The sequence below is a fragment of the Melozone crissalis genome, unplaced genomic scaffold (assembly GCF_028551555.1).
Source record: "Melozone crissalis strain CALT ecotype California unplaced genomic scaffold, PUWL_Pcris_2 ptg000018l_1, whole genome shotgun sequence".
In the NCBI taxonomy this organism is placed as follows: domain Eukaryota; kingdom Metazoa; phylum Chordata; class Aves; order Passeriformes; family Passerellidae; genus Melozone; species Melozone crissalis.
The window spans coordinates 11,489,810-11,511,004 of record NW_026535796.1 but is presented as its reverse complement, the minus strand read 5'-3'; the positions used below and the strand labels follow the sequence as shown (position 1 = coordinate 11,511,004).

The 21,195-nt window shown below is 38.8% G+C and overlaps 1 protein-coding gene across 4 annotated transcripts in view; it reads left to right on the top strand.

The window, feature by feature from the left end:
- Positions 1–21,161, top strand: part of AP2A2 (adaptor related protein complex 2 subunit alpha 2) — a 44,797-nt gene extending 23,636 nt beyond the window's left edge. The window contains exons 5-23 of one of the 4 annotated variants that reach the window (XM_054276475.1): positions 372–501; positions 1,499–1,600; positions 2,957–3,065; positions 3,543–3,690; positions 4,102–4,270; positions 5,394–5,531; positions 6,784–6,966; positions 7,303–7,400; positions 7,571–7,802; positions 8,581–8,754; positions 10,652–10,815; positions 12,520–12,597; positions 13,484–13,566; positions 14,299–14,388; positions 15,160–15,283; positions 16,024–16,140; positions 16,319–16,388; positions 17,588–17,722; positions 18,480–21,161. In XM_054276475.1, the coding sequence (XP_054132450.1) occupies positions 372–501; positions 1,499–1,600; positions 2,957–3,065; positions 3,543–3,690; positions 4,102–4,270; positions 5,394–5,531; positions 6,784–6,966; positions 7,303–7,400; positions 7,571–7,802; positions 8,581–8,754; positions 10,652–10,815; positions 12,520–12,597; positions 13,484–13,566; positions 14,299–14,388; positions 15,160–15,283; positions 16,024–16,140; positions 16,319–16,388; positions 17,588–17,722; positions 18,480–18,557 (2,422 nt within the window). In that variant the 3' untranslated portion in view covers positions 18,558–21,161. Of the gene's footprint in view, positions 1–371; positions 502–1,498; positions 1,601–2,956; positions 3,066–3,539; positions 3,691–4,101; positions 4,271–5,393; positions 5,532–6,783; positions 6,967–7,302; positions 7,401–7,570; positions 7,803–8,580; positions 8,755–10,651; positions 10,816–12,519; positions 12,598–13,483; positions 13,567–14,298; positions 14,389–15,159; positions 15,284–16,023; positions 16,141–16,318; positions 16,389–17,587; positions 17,723–18,479 lie in introns of all 4 variants that reach the window. The other 3 variants (XM_054276474.1, XM_054276477.1, XM_054276476.1) reach the window with 3 other exon arrangements.
- Positions 21,162–21,195: the final 34 nt, after the last annotated feature.

Sequence of the window (21,195 nt, the reverse complement as noted above, 5' to 3'; positions counted from 1 at the left end):
CTTTGGTCACATTCATAAGGTAGTATATCTGAACTGTCTGACTTCAGTCAGCCTGGAAGAGGCTTGTTCTTGTGATCAGATGAGATGAACTTTCAGTTCTCATAAATGATGTGAAATGTCACTCCACTTTGTAAAGAATCATTACATATGTCTTGTAGCCTCTATAATAGTTGAAAACTTGACTAAGTAAACTTAGTGGAAAAATTAAGAAGAAGAAATACTTCAGCATAAGAAAACTTCAGTGACCTTCTGTTGAAAAGATGCAGCCTGGCCAGGGATGCTGAGTCAGTGTGAGATCTGGCATAAAGCTGTCCTGCAGGTATTGCTGTGCCCTAACCACTGTATTTTAAATCAGTATGTATGTCTTGCAGAGACACTATGGATAGTGTGAAGCAAAGTGCTGCTTTATGCTTGCTGCGTTTGTACAGAACTTCTCCTGACCTTGTTCCCATGGGAGACTGGACATCTCGAGTGGTGCACCTCCTCAATGACCAGCACTTGGTAAATCAGCCTCATTATGCTTCTTGGGCCTTGTGTGTAAAGAGAATGATGTGACTTCTGCTGTGTTAAATACACAATTTATTTCTTCTTGAGTCTTTCGAGCAAGTGGCTTGCTGTTGTCTTCAGGCTTTGGCAGGAAAATGGAAGGAGTTGTCCTTTTTTATTTGCTGTATTTATTAATTTTTAATAAAGCTTTGTTTACCTTTCCACTGTAGATATGAAAATAGTATGTTAAAGTTCTTTTCCTCTGGCTGTAAATTAATTAATCCTATGCCTTATTACACTAAGTTACATTGCATAGGTGTAATATTAATTGCCCTTGGCCTTTTAAGAATAGATGTGCACTAAAGATTCAAGACTTGATTGGTCATTGCTTAGACTTCCTTGTCATGTGATGTCCATGTCATTCTTACTTTGATGCTTAAAAAACCCTCTTGCTTTAGAAAGGAGACCCTGGTTTTTCCTTCAGTCCTGTTACTTTATGGAAATAAGGCTATTAATACCTGTGCTTCAGCAGTAATGAGTGCTTTAATCTGCAGTAGTAACATCCAGTACTTGTGTTATACAAAGCCCTCTCCTCATGTTGGGTTGTAAGAATTATGTCCTGGATGATCTGCTGCATTGAATTTCTTCTGCTCATGCTTCTCTTGTATAGTAAGACAATTAATTATTAATGTATTAATTTTAATACAGCTCTCTTATTTTAGATGTACTATCCAAACATGAGACAAAGCTAACACAAAAAATAGCATAAAATGCTCTGCAAGCATGGCAGTATCATGTTGTTGAAAATTCTGTTGGATTATGCAGGTGTGTAATTAGTCTAGCTGCTAGCCAAATAAGAGTTTTTTTAATGTAGGGCTTTGTAATGCGGATAAACAAATTTTTTGTGTATTAAAAACCAGTTGAATTGAAAGATGTTAATGGGCAGGGTCATAAACTGATTCAAAATTGAACATGGGTTTTTTTTGTGTTTTGTTTTGGTTTTTTTTCCTAGGGTGTGGTTACTGCAGCTACAAGTCTGATTACCACTTTGGCACAGAAGAACCCAGAAGAGTTTAAGACTTCAGTCTCCTTGGCAGTGTCTAGATTAAGCAGAGTAAGTCCAATGATGACCCTGATAATACTTCACTGTTGATTAATTTACTCAGCTTTCTAGATCAGGTTAGCTTCCTGTTCAGCTTCCTAGGGTCAGATTAGTTTACTGCACTATGAAATGTGAAGATGATTCAGTGTCACTTCGTGTGGGTGCTTCAGGTAACCTCTAAATGCTTGTTGCTTACCAGGACAGAAAGCTGTATTGGCTTGCCCAAACTTTCTTGGTTTAATCCCTGCTGTGCTCCAAGTAGTAATCGTCACTTTGTTGCTGTAATAGCAAAAAATAGTTGGATCAAAGACTGATTCTACAGACTTCACACAAACCCTTCAAAAATACAAACTGTAGCTTTAACTTTATCTAAGCTTCTTACAAGGCTAATTGCCTTTCTATTCCTTTTTTGAGCTGCTGCTAACTTAATAATAAGCATCTGATATTCTGTAAATGATGTAGGGAGTTAAGCAGGAACAGGGAGGAGTGGGGAGAAATGTCTGTAAGGTAACATTTCTGTGCTGGAAAACTGATGTCACTGTTCTGTTTGATTTTGTTTTCCCCCTCCTTTTGGAAGGTGTACAAGACTAGGGAGGCTACTACTTCACAAATGTGTTTTACACCCAGTTTTATGCAGTCTTATACCCAAATTACTTGTTTACTTTCTTTTCAAATATGAGGATTTTTTTCTAATACTTAAAAGCAAGGGAGTGCTAAGGGAAGTGAAAGGCTGTTCTGTAATAGAGCAGTAAGAATTAGGTACAATTATTTTGAGCAAAGCTAGTGCCAAACTCATGGTTACCCTAGAATAAAAGGGGTAAAATAAATCTACAAAGAGGGGCAATCTAATCTAATCCTTACCACATTTCATTAGGTATATAAACCTCTTCTGTGAGTGCTATCTCTTTTTTTGCTTTGCTGTATGGATGCTACTGAAGGTGTTAGTTGATCCTTCTGCTTTAGGTCAGACTGTCATAGCATCTTGTACTTGAATTGCAGGCTCACCTGTCAGCAGCCACCAGGCTGTTGGCTGAATCTGTGAATTGCTAGAACAGAGAAAGTCAAACTTTAGTTAAACATTTTGATGTTACAAGATGGTTGTCTTCTTTCTTTAAAAATGCAAGTAGGCTTTCAGAAGAGATTTTCTAGACTACTGTATCTACAGAACTGGATTTCCATTACTAGCATTTACTGTGGTGTACTCATAGTATGACAGCTTGCACCTAATTAATCTACTGAACTAGACATTGCTAGTGACACAATTTTTTAAGCTTCTGTCAGAGGTGACCTACAGTCTTCTTTGAGTCCTTTTGAAGCTTGTGAATCAATTAACTTCGGCAGCTGACATGCTGGCTGTTTGTTTTACAGATTGTAACTTCTGCATCAACAGACCTTCAGGACTACACATATTACTTTGTTCCTGCTCCCTGGCTATCTGTGAAACTTCTGAGGCTGTTACAGTGCTATCCACCTCCAGGTAATGCACACATCACAGCACTGGTCATCTCTCTTGCACAGTACACTGGCTCCAAAGAGCTACTGCACTGCAGTGTTACCATAGCTTGGAGTACAAGCACATTGTCTTAAGGCAAAGATACTGAAGTTTGTACTCCTGAGTGTTTCTGGTAGCTCTAAGCTACTTGGCCTTTTGAGTTATGTTGTGTTTCATTTTAACCAAATGTCTAACTGGCAGCTGCCATTTTAAACATTGATTAATACTATCGACTGTATTAAAGCCTCCAAGTAGTTGTAGTACAGATTGTTTGGCTTTTGTTCTCACCCAGATAGATCTGTAGCTTGGAATTCTTTTCCCATGTGTGTGTTGGGGATTTTAAATGTTTTTAACGTCTCAGAATAATTTAGTTAATTCGGATTGAGCTAGGGGAATACCTAAGGTAGGGATTAGGGTTTAGAGCACAGCGAAGTTGTCCAACGGCTCATTGTTCTCCAGAAGACCCTGCGGTACGTGGCCGTCTGACAGAATGCCTGGAAACCATCCTCAACAAAGCACAGGAGCCACCAAAGTCAAAGAAGGTTCAACACTCGAATGCAAAGAATGCTGTCCTGTTTGAGGCAATAAGTTTAATTATACATCATGACAGGTGAGCTGGGACAACACTTCTGTTATCAGAGAGGCTTTTAAAGTGAAAGTATGGGGCTATGTCTTGAACAGTTAATTGGATTTTAATGGGGGAGGGAGTGAAGGGGCAAAGAACACAAAGTTGCTTGCTAGATTGGAACACAACCACAGCAATGTAACTGAACAGCGTTAATGAGCTGTGTAGCTTTGGGTTTTTCTGCTTCTTTATTTGATGTTTTGTTTTGACCCCACTGCTCTAATCCAACAGAGATTATTTGCTCACAGTATCTGAATTTGCATTTCACTAGCAAAGCATTCTAGCAGACACTTTGAAGCATTTTAAGAAATCTCCACTGCAGAAATAGTATTCTGAATTGAGTGTTCTCAAACCTGTTGCTTTTAACCCTTTCACTTTCTCTCCTGTTCTGTGCAGTGAGCCAAACCTGCTAGTCCGTGCCTGTAACCAGCTAGGTCAGTTCTTGCAGCACCGAGAAACTAATTTGCGTTACCTAGCACTGGAAAGCATGTGCACGCTTGCCAGCTCTGAATTCTCACATGAGGCTGTGAAAACACACATAGAAACAGTTATCAATGCATTGAAGGTAAATATTGAAGTGTGTGGTCTGGTTTTGAGTGTTGTCTTCTCCCCTCCCTCAGTGCCCTCTCCCCCACTGTCCCAAGCTCCCTGTCCCCAATTAAGTTAATAATACTTAATAATCAAATGAGTTATTCTTTGAAGTCTGCCTCAGTTTACCTCAATCCAGCAAAATCTTGCTGTGCTGGCAATCACAGTGATCAGCTTTTGTTGACTTTTGCACCTGCTGGTAAATCTGATACCTGGAGCTGTGTCCCCTGTAACACTGGTATCTGCTCAAGTGTAGGCTGAAGATGAATGATTGTTTAAAGATGTGGAATTTCAAAATTGAGAATGCTGAGAAAACAGTTTTATTATTACCTTGCTGGTATTGCACACTGTTCCTTTGCTGTAATAGCTATGGGGAGTGGTAGAGCAGATCAGCTTGCACTAGAATTGTAAAGACCAGAAAGAAACCAGAAAGACACAATCCCAGGCCATGTTTATGTGGCAAAGCAGAAGTCAAAAGAGTAAGACTGATTTGCGTGTAAATTTACTTACATACTTGGATGTTTAAATGCTTTATTTTCTTCCAAGTTTGTGCTGTAGCATATTTATAAATTTGTCTAAGTTCAAAATATGTATTTGTTCTAGCTGGACTACATTTGTTACAAGGCATGCCTGACACTAAACCTGAGGTAACAATTAAGAATTTCAGCCAGTTATTGGTGCATTTATGGCCACTGGTACCAGTTACTCAGTGCATAGTGGACCACAAATTCACCCACCCTATTTTGTGTAATGCTGAAGTGTTCTATACAAACTCCTCCATTCTTTTAGCACCTGCACAGATTTGAATAAGTATGCTACAGAAACAAAACTTGATGATTTGAATTTTTGTGATAGTATTTAAAAGCAGGGATCTGTCTGAGTCTCCACTGAGCTTTTCCTAGATGACTGAAAGTGAGAAATAAGAAACTCACAGCTTTTATAAAGGGTATATCTGAGTTAATTCTGCATCTGAAAAATTATGCAAATTCATTTGTTTTAAATTTCACTGTGTATTATACTAAATTTCATCTCTTAAGTTGCATGTACTTTCCAAACAAAGATGAAATCATCTTGACCTTTGACTCTGTGTCTTTTTGCAGACTGAGAGAGATGTGAGTGTACGACAAAGAGCTGTGGATCTCCTGTATGCAATGTGTGACCGAAGCAATGCCCAGCAGATTGTGGCTGAAATGCTCAATTACCTGGAGACTGCTGATTATTCCATTAGAGAAGAAATTGTAAGCTATTGGTGTTTTTCTGAAGTATTTGTTTTGTAGCTGGATTTGGTACCATAAGTGTCATTTATTGATTAGGATGCTGCATAGTCTGTGATAGAGATTACTTTTCACGGTGGCTTAAAAAAAAAAACACTAGAGATTACTACTAAAACAAACAAACAAAAACCTCCTAACTTTGTAGCCTAACAGCAAAGAATTTAGATTCAGCTAATCCAGGAGACAGGGAGGAACCTTGGAAACTTAAGAAGCTGATCTTGGTCTCAGGACAGTGTATATAGAAAGCAAAATGAATTTTATATGTGAGCCACCAACACATTCTCTACATCTGAGTGTTAGGTCCTACTCTAGCCAGTTGTCCAGTAGCTTCAAAAGTTAGTGGTGAATGCTTATTTGTAGGTAGAACTTTGTATGCTCTGAGAATGTTCAGTCTAAGGGTTCCCAAAACCAATACCTTCTAATCAGCTAAGAGGCCTGATATTTGTCCCCTTCTTACCAGTAGAATAAAAGTTGAAATACTCAACTTCCAACCTTTTTAGGATGGTAAACAAAACTTGTACTTACAGTAGTTATTTAGCTTAGGTGCTGAAGTCCCTTGGTTGGAGAAGTGAATGTGGAATATACTGTTTGTTGATTTACTTCTTGTGCTGTCTGGTTGTCTCTTGTTGCTGTTGTTGGCAATGTCCCCTGACTTGGCAGATAGTGAGAATTTCATTCTGTTCCCTTATACTGATCTGTTCTTTTAAGAGTAGTAAATGCAACTGATAATAAAAGTTTTGGAGTCTCCCCTGGAGCTGATTGTTGCTTCAGGATGCAGAAATCTGAGTATCACCTGAAAAAGTCAACTGTGCTTTGGTGACTCTATTTGCCTCTGCTATCTTGAGTTTGCTTTTGCCTTTTTTTGAGAGGTTTCCAATTGCCTATTTGATCCTTTCTCAGTGGTAGTTTAGATGGTGTTTTTATAGCAAACAAAAAAATGTTCTGTAAATTGCTCTTGATCACTTAGGTACACAATTGGAAAGTCACAAAGATATGACATATTTGAATGCATTATAGGGAAAGCAAAAGGTGCCTGGCAACTGCTGTATTCTGGCACAGCATTTCAATGTTCACCTTTCACCTTGGCTCTGGGAACAAGTGAACAAGCTCATGCATCTGAAACTTGAGGCTCCTGGGTCATTGTGGGGCATCACCAGGTGTATACAGCTCGTAGCAAGAGCTAGTCAACTTTCTGTGTTCTGTTTTGTGTGCTCAGGTTCTGAAGGTTGCAATTTTAGCTGAGAAGTATGCAGTGGATTACACCTGGTATGTGGATACAATCCTGAATCTGATTCGCATTGCTGGTGACTATGTCAGTGAAGAAGTGTGGTACCGAGTTATTCAGATTGTCATCAACAGGGATGATGTGCAAGGATATGCAGCAAAGACTGTGTTTGAGGTGAGAGTAACTGTTTTCAATTCCCTTTCAAAATGAGCTAAGAATTAAGGAAGCAGCACATGACATAACAGAGGAAACTTAAGGAGTTCTATCTGTTATCAAAAGTCCACAGTACTGCTAGATGAGCCTAAGAATACTCTAAATCAAGTAATACTCACATTAGAATGTCTTCTGTGAAATCATACCACCCGTGATGTTTTTCTCATAAGTACTCTGTAGTGCCTAGATCCACAGTCTGCTCTTGCAGGAAAGTAGATGAGAAACCTGGGAATGGAAGTGACAGAAAAGATGGTTCTTTTTGTACATTGCATATCAATGATTTCTAATGTGTTACAGGCCCTTCAAGCTCCAGCATGCCATGAGAATCTTGTAAAAGTGGGTGGCTACATCTTGGGAGAATTTGGAAATCTGATAGCAGGTGATCCAAGATCAAGGTAAAACACCTTCTAAAATACTGAATTGAAGTAGTAATGCTTTTTGTAAAGAATTTAATTCCTAGCATTCCTGAAGACTAGTTTAAAAATCATTCAGCTCTTGTTAATAATGTAATAATAAGGATTATCATATCTACAAAAATTGAACAAATTTTTTTCCTTCTTTTAAGTCCCCTCATCCAGTTCAACTTGCTACATTCCAAGTTTCATCTGTGTAGTGTTCCTACCCGAGCTCTGCTTCTGTCTACCTACATCAAGTTTGTGAACCTGTTTCCAGAAATCAAAACTACAATTCAAGATGTGCTGCGCAGTGACAGTCAGCTAAAGAATGCTGATGTTGAGCTGCAGCAGAGAGCTGTTGAGTATTTGAGGCTCAGTACTATTGCTAGTACTGATATATTGGTAGGTATAGAGGTTTGTTTGCTTTATTATGCAGTACTCTATCAGCAAGTTAAACTCAACTAAACCTTACCTGATTGCTCAGAAATCTCAGGATTACAATATGGATGCTGGTTCTTTTAGTCTTCTTAATTCTGTTGTAGTCATCTTTAATTTAGAGCTAAATTCCAAGTAATTACTGCTGTAGTGGAACATATGACCATTAAGACATGTTAATCTGGAGCAGAGAAGCCAGGGAAAGCTGGCACAATAGAGGCTCCTAATCAAAAGGCTGGGGCTTTTTTTTGAGAACTTGATGGTGAGCAGGAAAAGTGTAATTTTTGTCTCTTGAAGTTCAGTGATTTAACCTGGTGCTCTCAGGTCTGAGCAGGGCATGGCACATTTGGTTTTGACATCTAATAGGTGCTTAGGTCTGGGTAGAAACTTGAGTATTCTCTGTGGTTTAAGTCTAGGTCTACTTGATTTAAGGACCCTTAAGTCTACTATGATCTAATTATTTAAATTTTCTTTTTTTAAATTTAATATCACTGTTTCAGAGAAGTGATACGCTCCTGTTTTCTTAACCAAGTGCTTTGGAAGGACTTCAGAAAGTTTTAAAGCATTTTTTCTTTCAAAAAACGATCAATCCCTCACTACAGTAAACTGCATAATAATTTTCCGTGCGAGTAACTACTCTGCTTTTGCTTTATGCAGTCTATAAGGGTGTGTCTCTTCAAAGACTCAGAAGCTTGTTTGGTTTTTTCTCTGAAGTTTAACTAATACTTTTTTATTCTATGGTAAGGCTACAGTGTTGGAAGAAATGCCTCCCTTTCCAGAGAGGGAATCTTCCATTTTGGCTAAACTGAAGAAGAAGAAAGGCCCAGGCACAGTTACTGACCTGGAAGAGATCAAAAAGGAGAGGAGCTCTGATATGAATGGAAGTGCTGAACCTGCCTCTGTCAATGCCAGTGTTGTTGTGAGTTTAAAAGCTATTATTTCACTAATTTAGATGGTGTGCAAGTGAGAAAAGACTGGTTTCATAAAGTGGCTTTTTGGGGATTTAAAACCTCCCATCTGAAACTTAAGGCTGTGGGTGTTTGCTGTAAAGCAGGGGACGTACAGCTGCTTTCCCCTCGCTGCATGGTTGGATGCAGTTTTCCTTTGGAAATCTTCTGTAAGTGGGGACGAACTGTCTGCAGCCTAAAAAACTCCCTTTTATATTGTTATTTGAAAAATGTTGCTGTTACTTTTCGAGATGTGAATTTCCTTGTTGATGAAATTGCACTGAGGGTGGGTTTATAAAATTAACATATTTAAAAGGAGTTAACTTGAATTTCAGAGTATCAGCTGTTTTTTCTGCTTTGTCTAACATGTTGTTTTGCATCTTGTTTTGGGCTATTGTTTTTAATAGAAGTGGACCACACTTACCTTCACTGGGATGTCCTTATATCAATATAAAGTTGTTACTTTTTATTTGACAGTACTATTTGAGTTCTGTTATGCTTGACAAGTCCACATGATTTTTCCTTCTGAGCTGAAACTTCTCATTTTATTGTCAGTTAAAGCTGGTAGGATCAATTTCTCCCATAATGTAACCTTTCTGGTTTTAATGCTGAGAAAAACTTGTAATTAGATTTAAGATGCCGTAGAAGATTACCTAGAGAAGGAAATACTGTAGCATGCTCCCTGCCTATTTGTTATAGCATAATAATTTACTTCTTAGTCACTGCAGTGCATAAGAGTAGCTACTCCAAGTGCAACACTTTTGACTGGACAGAAATCTCTTTCCAGCAGAAAAGTTGCAAAATTTTGTTTGAATGCCAGATTGAAGTGACTGGCAGTTAATACTGCATTGTGCTTTATGAGCTTCAATTAATGGGTCTCAGCCATGTAACAAACTGCACAGTGTTACCTTCACCAGTGGCTTTATCTTGTTTGGATTGCAAAAATGTTAAGAAATTTGAGGTCCAAACTTTAAGTTGGTCCTGGTGATTGACTACTTAAAGTCTTTTGCCAGTCTTTTGTTATACTGTATGGAGTAATTGATAACTTGGAGTTGGCTTACAAAAACAAGATTTCAGATTCATCCAAATACATCTCATGACTCATCCTCAGATTATCTGGCATAGTAGAAGCTGCTAATGTCTAATACATGGCCATTTTGATTAACAGTCTGTGCTTTGTACTTGCATGTGACTTGGGCAGATATATGCAGCCTCTGTTGCATGATTCTGTGTCCTGGCTGCTTGATTTGTTCTATTTGAGGAAAAAACATTTTAAACATTTAAATCTTGTCTCTTCCTCTAGTGTTTGCAGCTTGAACTGGCTACAGGCTCTGCTATTTTTGCTGGTTGGGTTTGCATTCCTTCTAAGATTTGCTAGGCTTCAGAAACCCAGGATTGAACTGATAGTCACTTTTAAAGATGCTGTGATGACCTGTGATTTAGCTTTGTGTAAAAGCCACTTGCTTTCTTGATGGATTCTTCAGGAAAGAAAAGCAACATGGGAATTTTATTCCCTACAGTACTTACTTTCCCTTGAAACTAATGGGAAAAGAGAAGGGGTGAAAAATTCTCATCTTTGTCATTTTTCTTCTGCAGAACCAGATTTTAGATGAATTTTGGTTTTGCTTTTATTTAACACTTAGATGGACTAACTCTCTTCAAAGGAAAAAAAGAAAACCACACGTGTAAATGACCTTAAGCTGAAATTCAGCATGGCAGCTGCTGCATTTGTGAACCTTATTCCATCCATTCAAACCTTGATTTGGGGTGGGGAGAGGCACTGTGCCATAGTGTAGTTGTCTATGCAAACGAGACAGCTGTGTTGTAGTTTTGTTGCAGTGTAACACCGGAGTGTCTTGTCTTCCTTAGTCTACTCCTTCTCCATCGGCGGATCTGCTGGGTCTGGGTGCTGCCCCTGTCACCAATTCAGCTCCCCCACCTTCCTCTAGTGGTAGCCTGCTCGTGGATGTATTTTCAGATTCAGCTTCTGCAGTTGCACCTCTTGCTCCTGGTTCTGATGACAACTTTGCGAGGTAATTAAGTCACCCTGAAAGGAATTTGAAGGAGAATTTGTCTGTTGAAACAGGATTGAAGGAAAAGCACACATAACTTGGTTTTCTTCCAGCATACTGAGTGCATTCCTGGGTGGTAGTTTTGCAGCAAGAGAGGTGTTCTTGGACACTCTGCTGGATGTGCTGTCTTTATTGAATATCTCTTCTAATGGAAAAACTGAGTCTGTACTACTCAACCTGATGATATTTGCCACACAGTAGTGTCTGGGTTTCATGCTGGTTTTACTTCTTTGTTAAATTAAGCTGCTTGTGCATCTCCATACATCTTGAAGTGGGGGTTATCTGTCCTGATATGAATACATTTATTCTTATTTTCTCTTCATAAAGTATTCTTGTCTCTCCACTTACGGCAAGCTGCTACTGAAACAGTGAGATGGATTGTATCCAGGATACTGCTTCCCATATTTTAATGCTACACTTCAGTTGTTCTACTGTCTGACAAAGGGGTGTGAAAAGGGGCATAAAGAACAAGTGGTTTTCTTTTTTTTAAAGGGGATTTGATACTACAAATACATTAGTAAGTGTAGTGTAGGTACAATGTGTTATTAACCCCATTATTATTAAAAGTCCCTGTGGCTACTCTCAAATGTTATTTAGCTAAATTTTTGGGAATGAATGGCATAAAATCACAGAATGTCTTTAAAGTCAGTTGTCTTACTGGATAAGAATGTGTTACTGTTGTCAAGGACCAAATTTTGAATGTTGGCACAACAAATTTTCAATGCATCTTAATATAAAAGACATAATTAGGGAAACTGATCTGCCTGGATCATTGGCACTTTCATCAAAATTTTATATCAGGCAATGCATTGTTGCAGGTTTGCAGTGATTAATACTTGATCCTGTGTTTCTCCTGGAAGGTCAGAAGTGATACTTGATCATACAACACAAAACCAGGGCTTTATGAAGCTACACAAGCTTGTTCATGCCTTTTTTTTTTGAGAGGGTACAAAGAGGAACCAATGCTAGTAGTTTCATAAGCAAATGTTACATAAAAAGAGTTTTCTGTCTTTGCAGAAGAAAGTGTAGCAATGCCCAACTCCTTGGTCTGTCTGTAGATTATTAAATGCTTCTCTAATGATACTGAGAAGTTGCTTTTTACAGTTTCCTGCCTTTTCTTAGTGCTGTTGTCACTTTTGTTTCTAATCTGTTGCTTGGGTAAGTCATTCTCTGTGTGCCTGTGTACTCTTGCCTATGCTTAATACTTGTGTGTTTTTAGGTACTGATTGTGCACCTGTAATTAGAAGGGTATCTAAGGTTGATGAGGCCTCTGCTTTTAAGCGCATCTTTGTAGTAGTCAATGTGCAGCTTACCTTTTTGATTTTGAACTTAAACACTTTTGCTGTCACAGTTAAACACCTGAAAGGACTTGGTTCTGTAAGAGGTTTACATTTACTGAACACCTTCAGCTGTCTTCGTGAAGGATTGCTGTTTTCTAACAGTCGGGGTGGGATGGGGGAGAGAAGTGGGGGAAAACATTGCCTAATGCCTAAAACCTTTCTAGGGTACTGAGCTAGGGCAGCTAATCAATTTCTCGTGCATTAAGCTCAGCAGTGCCATTTTTGAGGAAGGAGGTAAAAGAAGTAACTAAGCTCTAAGCTGTCTTTACTAACTCCTGCTGTCTCTGTCGCTACTGCCTTTCTTCCTTTGTGCTGCCTGAACTAGCCCTGACCTGGCTTCATCTGAGGTAGTTTCTGAGGAACCAGCTGATACTGTGCATGATGCTGATGAGCTTTTTCACAAGTAAGCAATACTAAAACCTTGCAAGGCTGGGCAATTTCCAGAATATAGTTATAAAGAAAAACTATATTGTTCATTAACTTAATACCAGCAAGACTAGAGAAACATGTACTGTCAGACTTGTGACTAGAACACCCCTGTGGATGCTGTGGATTTTGTGACAGGCTCATGAATACACAGGTTAGAGTCTTCTTTACAAGTCAGTGCTATCACACACTGCTCTAAAATGAGGCAATGCCAGTTGTATGCTAAGTTTTTGCAAATATTTGGAAATAAATGAAAAACAGAGTACTAGTCAAAAGTACTAATATTTGGGAGTGTGTTTTAAGTGCCTTGGATGCAAAAGGCAGATGTTTGCTGACCACCTCTTCTACTTTTAAGTGAAGGGTGATAGAAAGGACTGAGATCACTGGAGAATGGCCTTCCTCTCTCAAAATGGAAAATGTACATCTCTAGTTGGCTTAGGTGATACAGAAATGATAAATCAAGGAGGGTTTTTTCTTTCAGGTTTAAACAGTCAAAACTTCAAACTTATCAATTCTGCACGAACCTAATGAGTTTCAGAAGTTCTCAAGACTAAAAAGAAAAATCCTGTTGCCTGGTCCTTTATTAGACAGTGTGTGTGCATATAGCATATTGTGGTTTCCTTCATAGTTTCTCAGACAGCCTATCAAATAAAAATGTCAGTTCTTTTAGTGTCCTACAAGTGGTGGTTCTGGATGTAAAATTGTCTTTTCTAACTGCAGTTTTCTGCAAAGGCCTCTCTCACAGATTGATGCATTCTAGGTTAACCGCAATCTTCATCCTCTGTGTAAACCCTGAATTTTGTGGTTCTAAATATTGTTTAATGTGGTTCAATTTAAAACAGGTTTTCCCTCTCTTCCCCTAGGTTTGTGTGTAAAAATAATGGAGTCTTATTTGAAAATCAGTTGCTACAAATTGGCTTGAAATCTGAATTTCGACAGAACCTGGGTAAGATCTGTAGTGCTGTGGTTGGCTGTCTGCATTACCAGTAACAATGCCAGCATGATATTCCAGAATGATATTTTCAGCTACAGAAGAGGAAAATAGCATTATAGGCCTAAGCTGTTTTACAGCTCCCACTGTTGTGCATCCCTGGCTTTTGTGTGGGCTCTTACTTCCTTGAATTTTTTTGTTTTAGTAGCTGATATGAAATAAGGGGTGTTAAGCTCCAGCATTACAGCTCATGCTGCCTGTTTGTATGGCTGGTGCAGCCAGGTTTATAAATTCTTCTCAAAATTTATATCTTGCAGTATGGCTTATTGTTATGATATGAAACACAATATATTTCAGATGAGATTGAATGCACAGGATACTGGAACCATCTAGGAAGGAGATGGAATTTGAACACAGGCTAGCCATAGAATTTCTTGGTTCTCCCTTTCTGTAAAACTCTTGGTGGCATAGTAGCATCTTAACAAAATTCTCCAGCAATTGAAAGACTTCACTGATGATTTGACTGCCTGTGTGACAGCTACTGTAGGAGAGATCTAATCGGTTGGTTAAATTGCTGCATTTTGAACTGTGAGTGTCTTGGTGAGATAAACCATTTAAACTGTATTTTGTTCTTAAAAGTGGTTTTAAAGAAAGGTAGAAAGACAATGTGTTAGGGCACTGAAGCATGAGTAGTTCAATGTGATTACATGACCTAAAAATTCTGATGTCTCGTTCTTTTCTTTCCAGGTCGTATGTTCATATTCTATGGTAATAAGACATCAACACAGTTCTTGAATTTTACTCCAACAGTAATCTGCTCAGATGACCTTCAGTCAAATATCCTTAAATGTAGTAGGAGTTGTCTGTTCTTATTAGATTTTTGTGTTTTATTGCTGCACAATATAATAAATCTGTTGGATCAAGGCACGGTGTCCTTGAACATGAAGAAATGAGAAACTTGCTGATAGCTCTCTGAAGTTCTCATAGGAAGATCAAGTCTTGAGCAGGGATGAAAGATTCTTTCTCTAATGTCCTGGTTATAAACACAAATTTTACTTTTGATATAACAAGAAATTAAGCTGAATAAGAAGGTACTGGAACTGTAGCTTTCACCACTGACATGAAGTAGCAGAAGCAGAAATATGTCCTTTGAGTACTGCATTAGCAGATAAGCTAAAACTTGACATGGAGATGCATTAGCAAGATGATGGTACTTAATTCATGGCTGGTCCCTAATGCTTGGTGTTGCAAATTTAGGATTTGTGGGAGATTAAGTAATCAGGCTTGTTTGACTCAAGGCATCTCTGTCATGTTCAAAATAGTCCTGTGGCTTTTATTGTGAAGTCTCTTTGCCTTCACACCTTTTTAAGGGCATCTTTCTTTAAGAATATCCAATTAACTGAGAATTTGCAGAGTTATTGCTTGTATATGTGTCAATATGAAAAACCCCACAAACTCTTTTCCTGTACAAAAAACCGAGCTTTAAATGTTCAGTAGCACACAGAGAATGAGTGGAAACATGATGTTAATTTCTCATAGAGTTTCTTGGAAGATTTGCATTTTTTATATTATCAGTTCACTGATCTGTTTCCTTAACAACTTTTCTACGCCTGAATCTTCAGACAAAACCTGTTGACCCCACAGTGGATGGAGGTGCACAGGTTCAGCAGGTTGTGAACATTGAATGTGTGTCAGACTTCATGGAAGCTCCAATCCTGAACATTCAGTTCAGGTAAACCAAAGGATTCAAATGTTAGTGAATTAATTGGATGAAAGATGTTAAATTTGGCATGGCCCTGTGATTGAAATGCAAATTATGGACACAAAAAGCTCTCTTAGGTAGACAACTTGAAAATTTGATCTAATTAAGCTTTAAGGTGCTAGGGAGAATCCACTTGGAACAATGTGGTTTAAAACCCCAGCCAAACCAAACAGTCAAGAAGCAGCTACTGATAAAATGTCTCCATGACTTCTGTCTCTGCTATCTATATAAAACAGCAGTCTTCCTGTTTGCTTAAGAAATCTTGACAGGAATATACGCAGTAACTTCTCCCTTCTGGAAACCAAGAACATTTCTGCAAATAACTTGGCCTGGAAGTGTATGCAACCAGAAATAGACTCTTGTTCTGTCCACTCAACATCAGCTCAGCTTTATAAAATCCTGAGTTCTGGGCTGCATGCTGTTTTTCTAGTCTAAACTGGTTTTTATTGGTATGTTTTCCCAAGGATGTATTTTTGCCCCTTAGGGTGCTATCTAGAAGGATAAACCTATGCTAAAACTGAGAGAACCTTATAAGCAATTCTATTGCCATCTTAGGAGAGAAAATAAATTTATTTAACAGTGGATTGAAACTGTATATTAGAACTGTCATGTGCAGTTGATGGATTTTGATCATAAACAGTTCCTCAGTTGCTTGGTTGATTTCTGCTGAGGCTGCCACAAGCACTGTGGTTTTTCTCTTCCATCTGCAGGTACGGTGGAACATTTCAAAATCTTTCAGTAAAATTACCCATCACTCTGAATAAATTTTTCCAGCCAACAGAGATGTCTTCTCAAGACTTTTTTCAGCGTTGGAAGCAGCTGAGCAAGTAAGACTCTATACTTGGACCTCTTGTGGTGGGCAAGGGAGGAGAAAGATACATTGTGAATGTAGCTCGTGCAGTACCTTATCCCATACTCAATCCTGTAAGCCATGAGCTCTCTCAGTAGAATTAATTGCTATTGGAAATGCTGTTCATAATGTATTTGTCTTACCTTGTCTTGCAGTCCCAAACAGGAAGTACAGAATATCTTTAAAGCAAAGCACCCGATGGATGCAGAGATCACGAAAGCAAAGGTGGGTGGTGGTGATATTTTTAATTCATAATGTACAGGGCAATGGCAGGTCATGTTTAAACCCCAGCTGGCACCTAAACACCACACAGTCATTTGCTGACTCTTCCCCAGTGGAACGGTACAGAGAAGAAGGGTAAAAGTGAGAAAATGTATAGGTTGAGGTAAAGAGAGTTCAGTAGGTAAAAGAAAAGCCATGCACACAGGCAAAGCAAAGAATTAATTCAATGCTTCCCATTGGCAGGGAGGTGTTTGGCCATCCCCAAGGCAGCAGGTCTCCATCGGGTTTAACAGTTACTTGGGAAGGCAAAACAACACCACCCTGAACATCCTCCTTTCTTTTCTCAGCCTTATATGCTGTGCCAGGACATCTTACAGTATGGGATATCCCATTGTTCAGCTGTCCTGGCTGTGTCTTGTCCCAGCTCCTTGTGCATCCCAGCTTCCTCACTCGTGGGCTGAGGAGCAGAAAAGACCTTGGCTCTGTGTAACCCCCGCTCAGTGATAACTGAAACATCCCTGTGTTATCAACTCTTTTGAGCAGAAATCTAAAACACAGCCCCACACCATCTGCTAGGAAGAAAATTAACTCTATTCCAGCCCAAATTAGCACATGGTATAAGCTAACTTTATGCATTTTTGTTTATATGGCAGTTGGATCATCCAGTGAAAGTAAGTCCATGCTATGTGATAGGTCATGGCAGTGCTGAGTTGAATGGACAGCTTCTAGCTGTGGGTTGAATTGGATGCAGTCTTCAGTAGCAGCTGGAGACTTGAAGCTGTTTAAGAAAGCACCAATTCACTGCTTAAAACTGAACTGGAAGATAATTCAAGCCTTAATTTATACTTGAGGTACTGGTTGGAAAAGGAAGTGACTTTTTGGCTCTGTTAGGCAAAACAGAAGTGACTGTAACAGGAATGTGGAACAGGAACAGTGACTGTGTACAGGAGTGGCTGTATCAAAACTGGGGAAGACTGATGCTAAATCTTAACTTGCTTCTCAGTTGCTTTCTAAAAGAGCCTTATTTACAGAATAGCTCATTTATCACAGTCAGCCTTCAAAAATTTGTAGTAATGAAGTAGTCTTGAAGACTTAAAAATTAATTTCCTCCTTGTTTTGCTATTTGATGGTGACGATTTGAGTATACTTGGTATTTGTGTCTTCCTCTCCCCACATCTAAATCTTCTTGGTTTCTTTCACAGATAATTGGATTTGGATCAGCCCTGCTTGAGGAGGTAGATCCCAATCCTGCTAACTTTGTTGGTGCTGGTATCATACACACAAAAACCACTCAGATTGGATGCTTGCTGCGCCTTGAACCCAACCTCCAGGCACAGGTATCTGTGTAACTGTCTCCAGCTTAGATAAAAGTTCTCATTTGAATTAAATACTTCTGTGTATCTGAAACTCCTTTAAGGTATTTAAAAATCACTATTGCATTAGCTGCTTATGACTGCAGACTCCAACAAGAAATTAAATTGTAGCAGCTGATCCTGGCCCAGCTGGGTAAGCTGCTTCTTCAGAGCAATTCTCTTTTCCTCTTGGAAGAGATGGTTACAATATTCCAGACTGTCTTGTGCACTTTGGACCACATTAAGTATGCTTCCCTTTGCTACTTTAAATGGTTAAAAGAGTAATAGGCTAAAAGATGAAAGCATAAGCAAGTGAGTACAATGTTAGGAGTATTTTTACTAAAGCTTTTTTGACAGAGGTGTTACCAAAATTAACTGAGGATTAAAAATAGGTTTTGGGCGGTTGTGTCTTCTGTTCCCTGAAGTAGTGTTTGTACAGAGTCTTTAGACTTTTCCACAGCATTTGCTCCTCTTTAACAGATATTCTGGACAACACCTTTCTGTTAAAACCCAAAAATACTTGAGTAACAGTAATTCTCAACAAGGGTTTGAAGATAGGGTTGGTTCAGCCAGTGGTTGGAAAAAGCTGTGATGCTCAGTGGCTTGCTGCCTCTGAGTGTTTTGAGATCTTTTTCCTAACAAAGCTTACAGAGCAAGTAAGAGGTAACTGTTAGTTTTCACTGTTGACTCTGCATTCCTTTAATGCCAAACTGTTTAAATAGTATTTTATGTTCTTTTTCAGATGTATAGGCTCACACTACGAACAAGTAAAGAAGCTGTATCTCAGAGATTATGTGAATTGCTGTCAGAACAGTTTTAATATTAACCATGTCAGTTTTGGTTTTTCCACTTATATCACTGTCATCATACTGCAAATAAATGTCTTGTACATCACTGTCTGAGTACTGCAATGTTAACCAATACCAGCTCCCTGCCTTAATAGGACTCGACCCTTGTTTGAAATTAAGACTATAAAATGTACAGTACAGGGAAGTGACTTTTCCATTAAAAATGGCTTTTAGTGTGTTACATAAAGGGTGGGAGGGCTGTCTTTTGCTCCTTTTTTTTGCAGAGGTCAGGCTTTTAAACTTGTTGAAGGGAAATGGTTTTCGTTGTGGCAATCAAGGATTTCAGCTGAAAATAGCTCAAAAACCTTCTGCTTCAGTACCTTTAAGAGATACTTCCTCTGCTCTGAGCTGAAAGAAAACAGTGTACTGCTGCTCAGGAAGGTTAATTCCCATGCTAATGTAGAGTCAAAACTTTGTAAAGTTGAACATTGCCACAAGTTGTCTACTGGATGGAAGGGCAGATTTGAAGATGTGTTTGAATCTGATTAAAGTGAACATTTATGTTGAGTCGCCAGTCTTTGAATTTGAAAAATGCCACAGGACCAGAGTCTTAAAGGTGTTAATCTTGTAATATTTTACATCCTAATGTTTTCTGATCTTTGGATTGAACACAAAAGCTATTCTTAATCCTCCTGCTTATCTCCGTTCATGAGGTGAGCTTCTCTGGTAGGGGGTGAATGATTATATACTTGTTCGTTGTTTCTCAGTGAAGTTAAATATTCTGTTCTATGTTTTTTCTGTTTGCCATCAGACTTGACAAGTAATAGTCCTAATGATGTGATACAATTAACTGCAGAAACTAGTGTTGTATAAAAGAAGTGGGAAGAAATGGGCCCTTGAAGGGCTGTAAGGCGTGCACTCTTAGGTGAAAATGTAATTTTAATCAATATCTTTTCCCCAGTGTTCATTAATGTTCAGACTCAAGAGCTGAATAACTGATACCTAAGCAGTTTCCTTTCTGTCAGTGGTAAAAATGTCCAACATGGTATAGAAAACTTCTGTTGAAACTGAAAGTAGAAAACCCAGAAGTGTTCAGCTTTTCTAGAGGTTTTTACAGCCGAAGTCTTTGTACCTTGTTTCACATCAAACTCTTTGCAGCCTCTCTGCAGAAGTCAGTGGACAGGAACTTTGGCTCACGCTCCTCAAGCCTTGAGGTGCAACAGAAGCTGCTAAACCAAAGCAGGTGAGGTGGCCCACTTAGAAACCCTGGGTTGGTGTCAGCAAGAGCTACAGATCATGGTGAACAAAATCAGCTCCTGCTGACAGGAGAAGGGAACCTCAGGTCAAGATTTCCTCATGGTCACTGAAAGGAAGCCTGGGACTGCTGTGTCAGAACACATATAGGCAAACGTGCCCAGGAAAAGGAGGTGTTGAGTCATGGTGATGACACTGAAAATACATTTAAATGGGGCTGCTGTCATGCTGCCCATGCTCAGCAGGGGACAGGATTCTCCATGATTGAGTGTGCCTTGCTTTTTGTCTTCAGTGCTTTGAGCTTAAATGATGTAACTGGGAGATTTTTACTTGGTTTGGCTGAAGGCTCCTGATCGTACTTGAGTAAAAGAGAAAAATGAGGAATAAAGGTTTGGCTGTGATGTGTGGATTTTGGGGGATGTGTTTTGTTTTTCCAGAAATTGCTGGTAACTGGGTATTATGGCTGAAAACTAGGCTAAAGGCCTGGTCTTTCTGCAAAAGTTCTCTGGAACAACTGGCCCCTTTAAGGCCTTTCACATTCTTCTTGCTTAAGACTCTTAAATCATAAATATTGTCATTGAAAATCTTGGTGAGTGGTTCCTGCGGTCAGGCTGGGCAGTTGGCAAATACTGATGGAATACCTTTTATTTTGGCTTCACGATGTTCTGTGTCTCATTATTAGTCCTGTTATGTTAACCATGCTCTTGGCTACTCTGTTAAAATCTGATGTGCTGAACTAAAGGGAGTCTTAGCAAAGACAGAAGAGGAGGTTCTCTTTTGTATTTTCCAAATCCTGTTGTATATCTGTCCCCCTGAAAAATGTTCTGTGCCCTCATTAAAGGACACCTTGAGACACTGCACTACTTTATTTCACTTTGCTTTGGTTCAAGCTGTGCTAAAATGTGCATTAAAGTGTGGGAAGGAGGGGGGGTAAGGGAAAGTGTCTTTTCAGTGGTGACTGTGTTAAGCTTATGACTGTTCACTCTTTGTATTCAGTGTCAGCTCAATGAAGCCATGAGCAGAAAAGTGAACAAATTAAAGACAAATACTTGATTTTATTTTTTTTGTGAATGATGGTTAACTTACCAGTGATGTATCCTGTCAAGCAGACAAAGTAATTTCTGCAGTAAACAGTGTTATTGTTTTTAAGTGCAGTATTTTCAGGCATTGACATGTGAAAATAACTGAATAGCAAAACAGGTAGCATATGTTCATTCTTGACCTACACTCCAGTATGTAACATTTATGGTGATTGTCTTATTTGTATAAAACAAAGTTCTGTCAAATTAAGTGGAGAATTTTCATATAGAAGACTATATATTAGACTATATTCATCAGAAGAACATATTAAGATTAAATAAATGATTAGACCAGTGATGAAACTGTCCTTTTTTTGTCTGGGGGCATGAAGGCGTA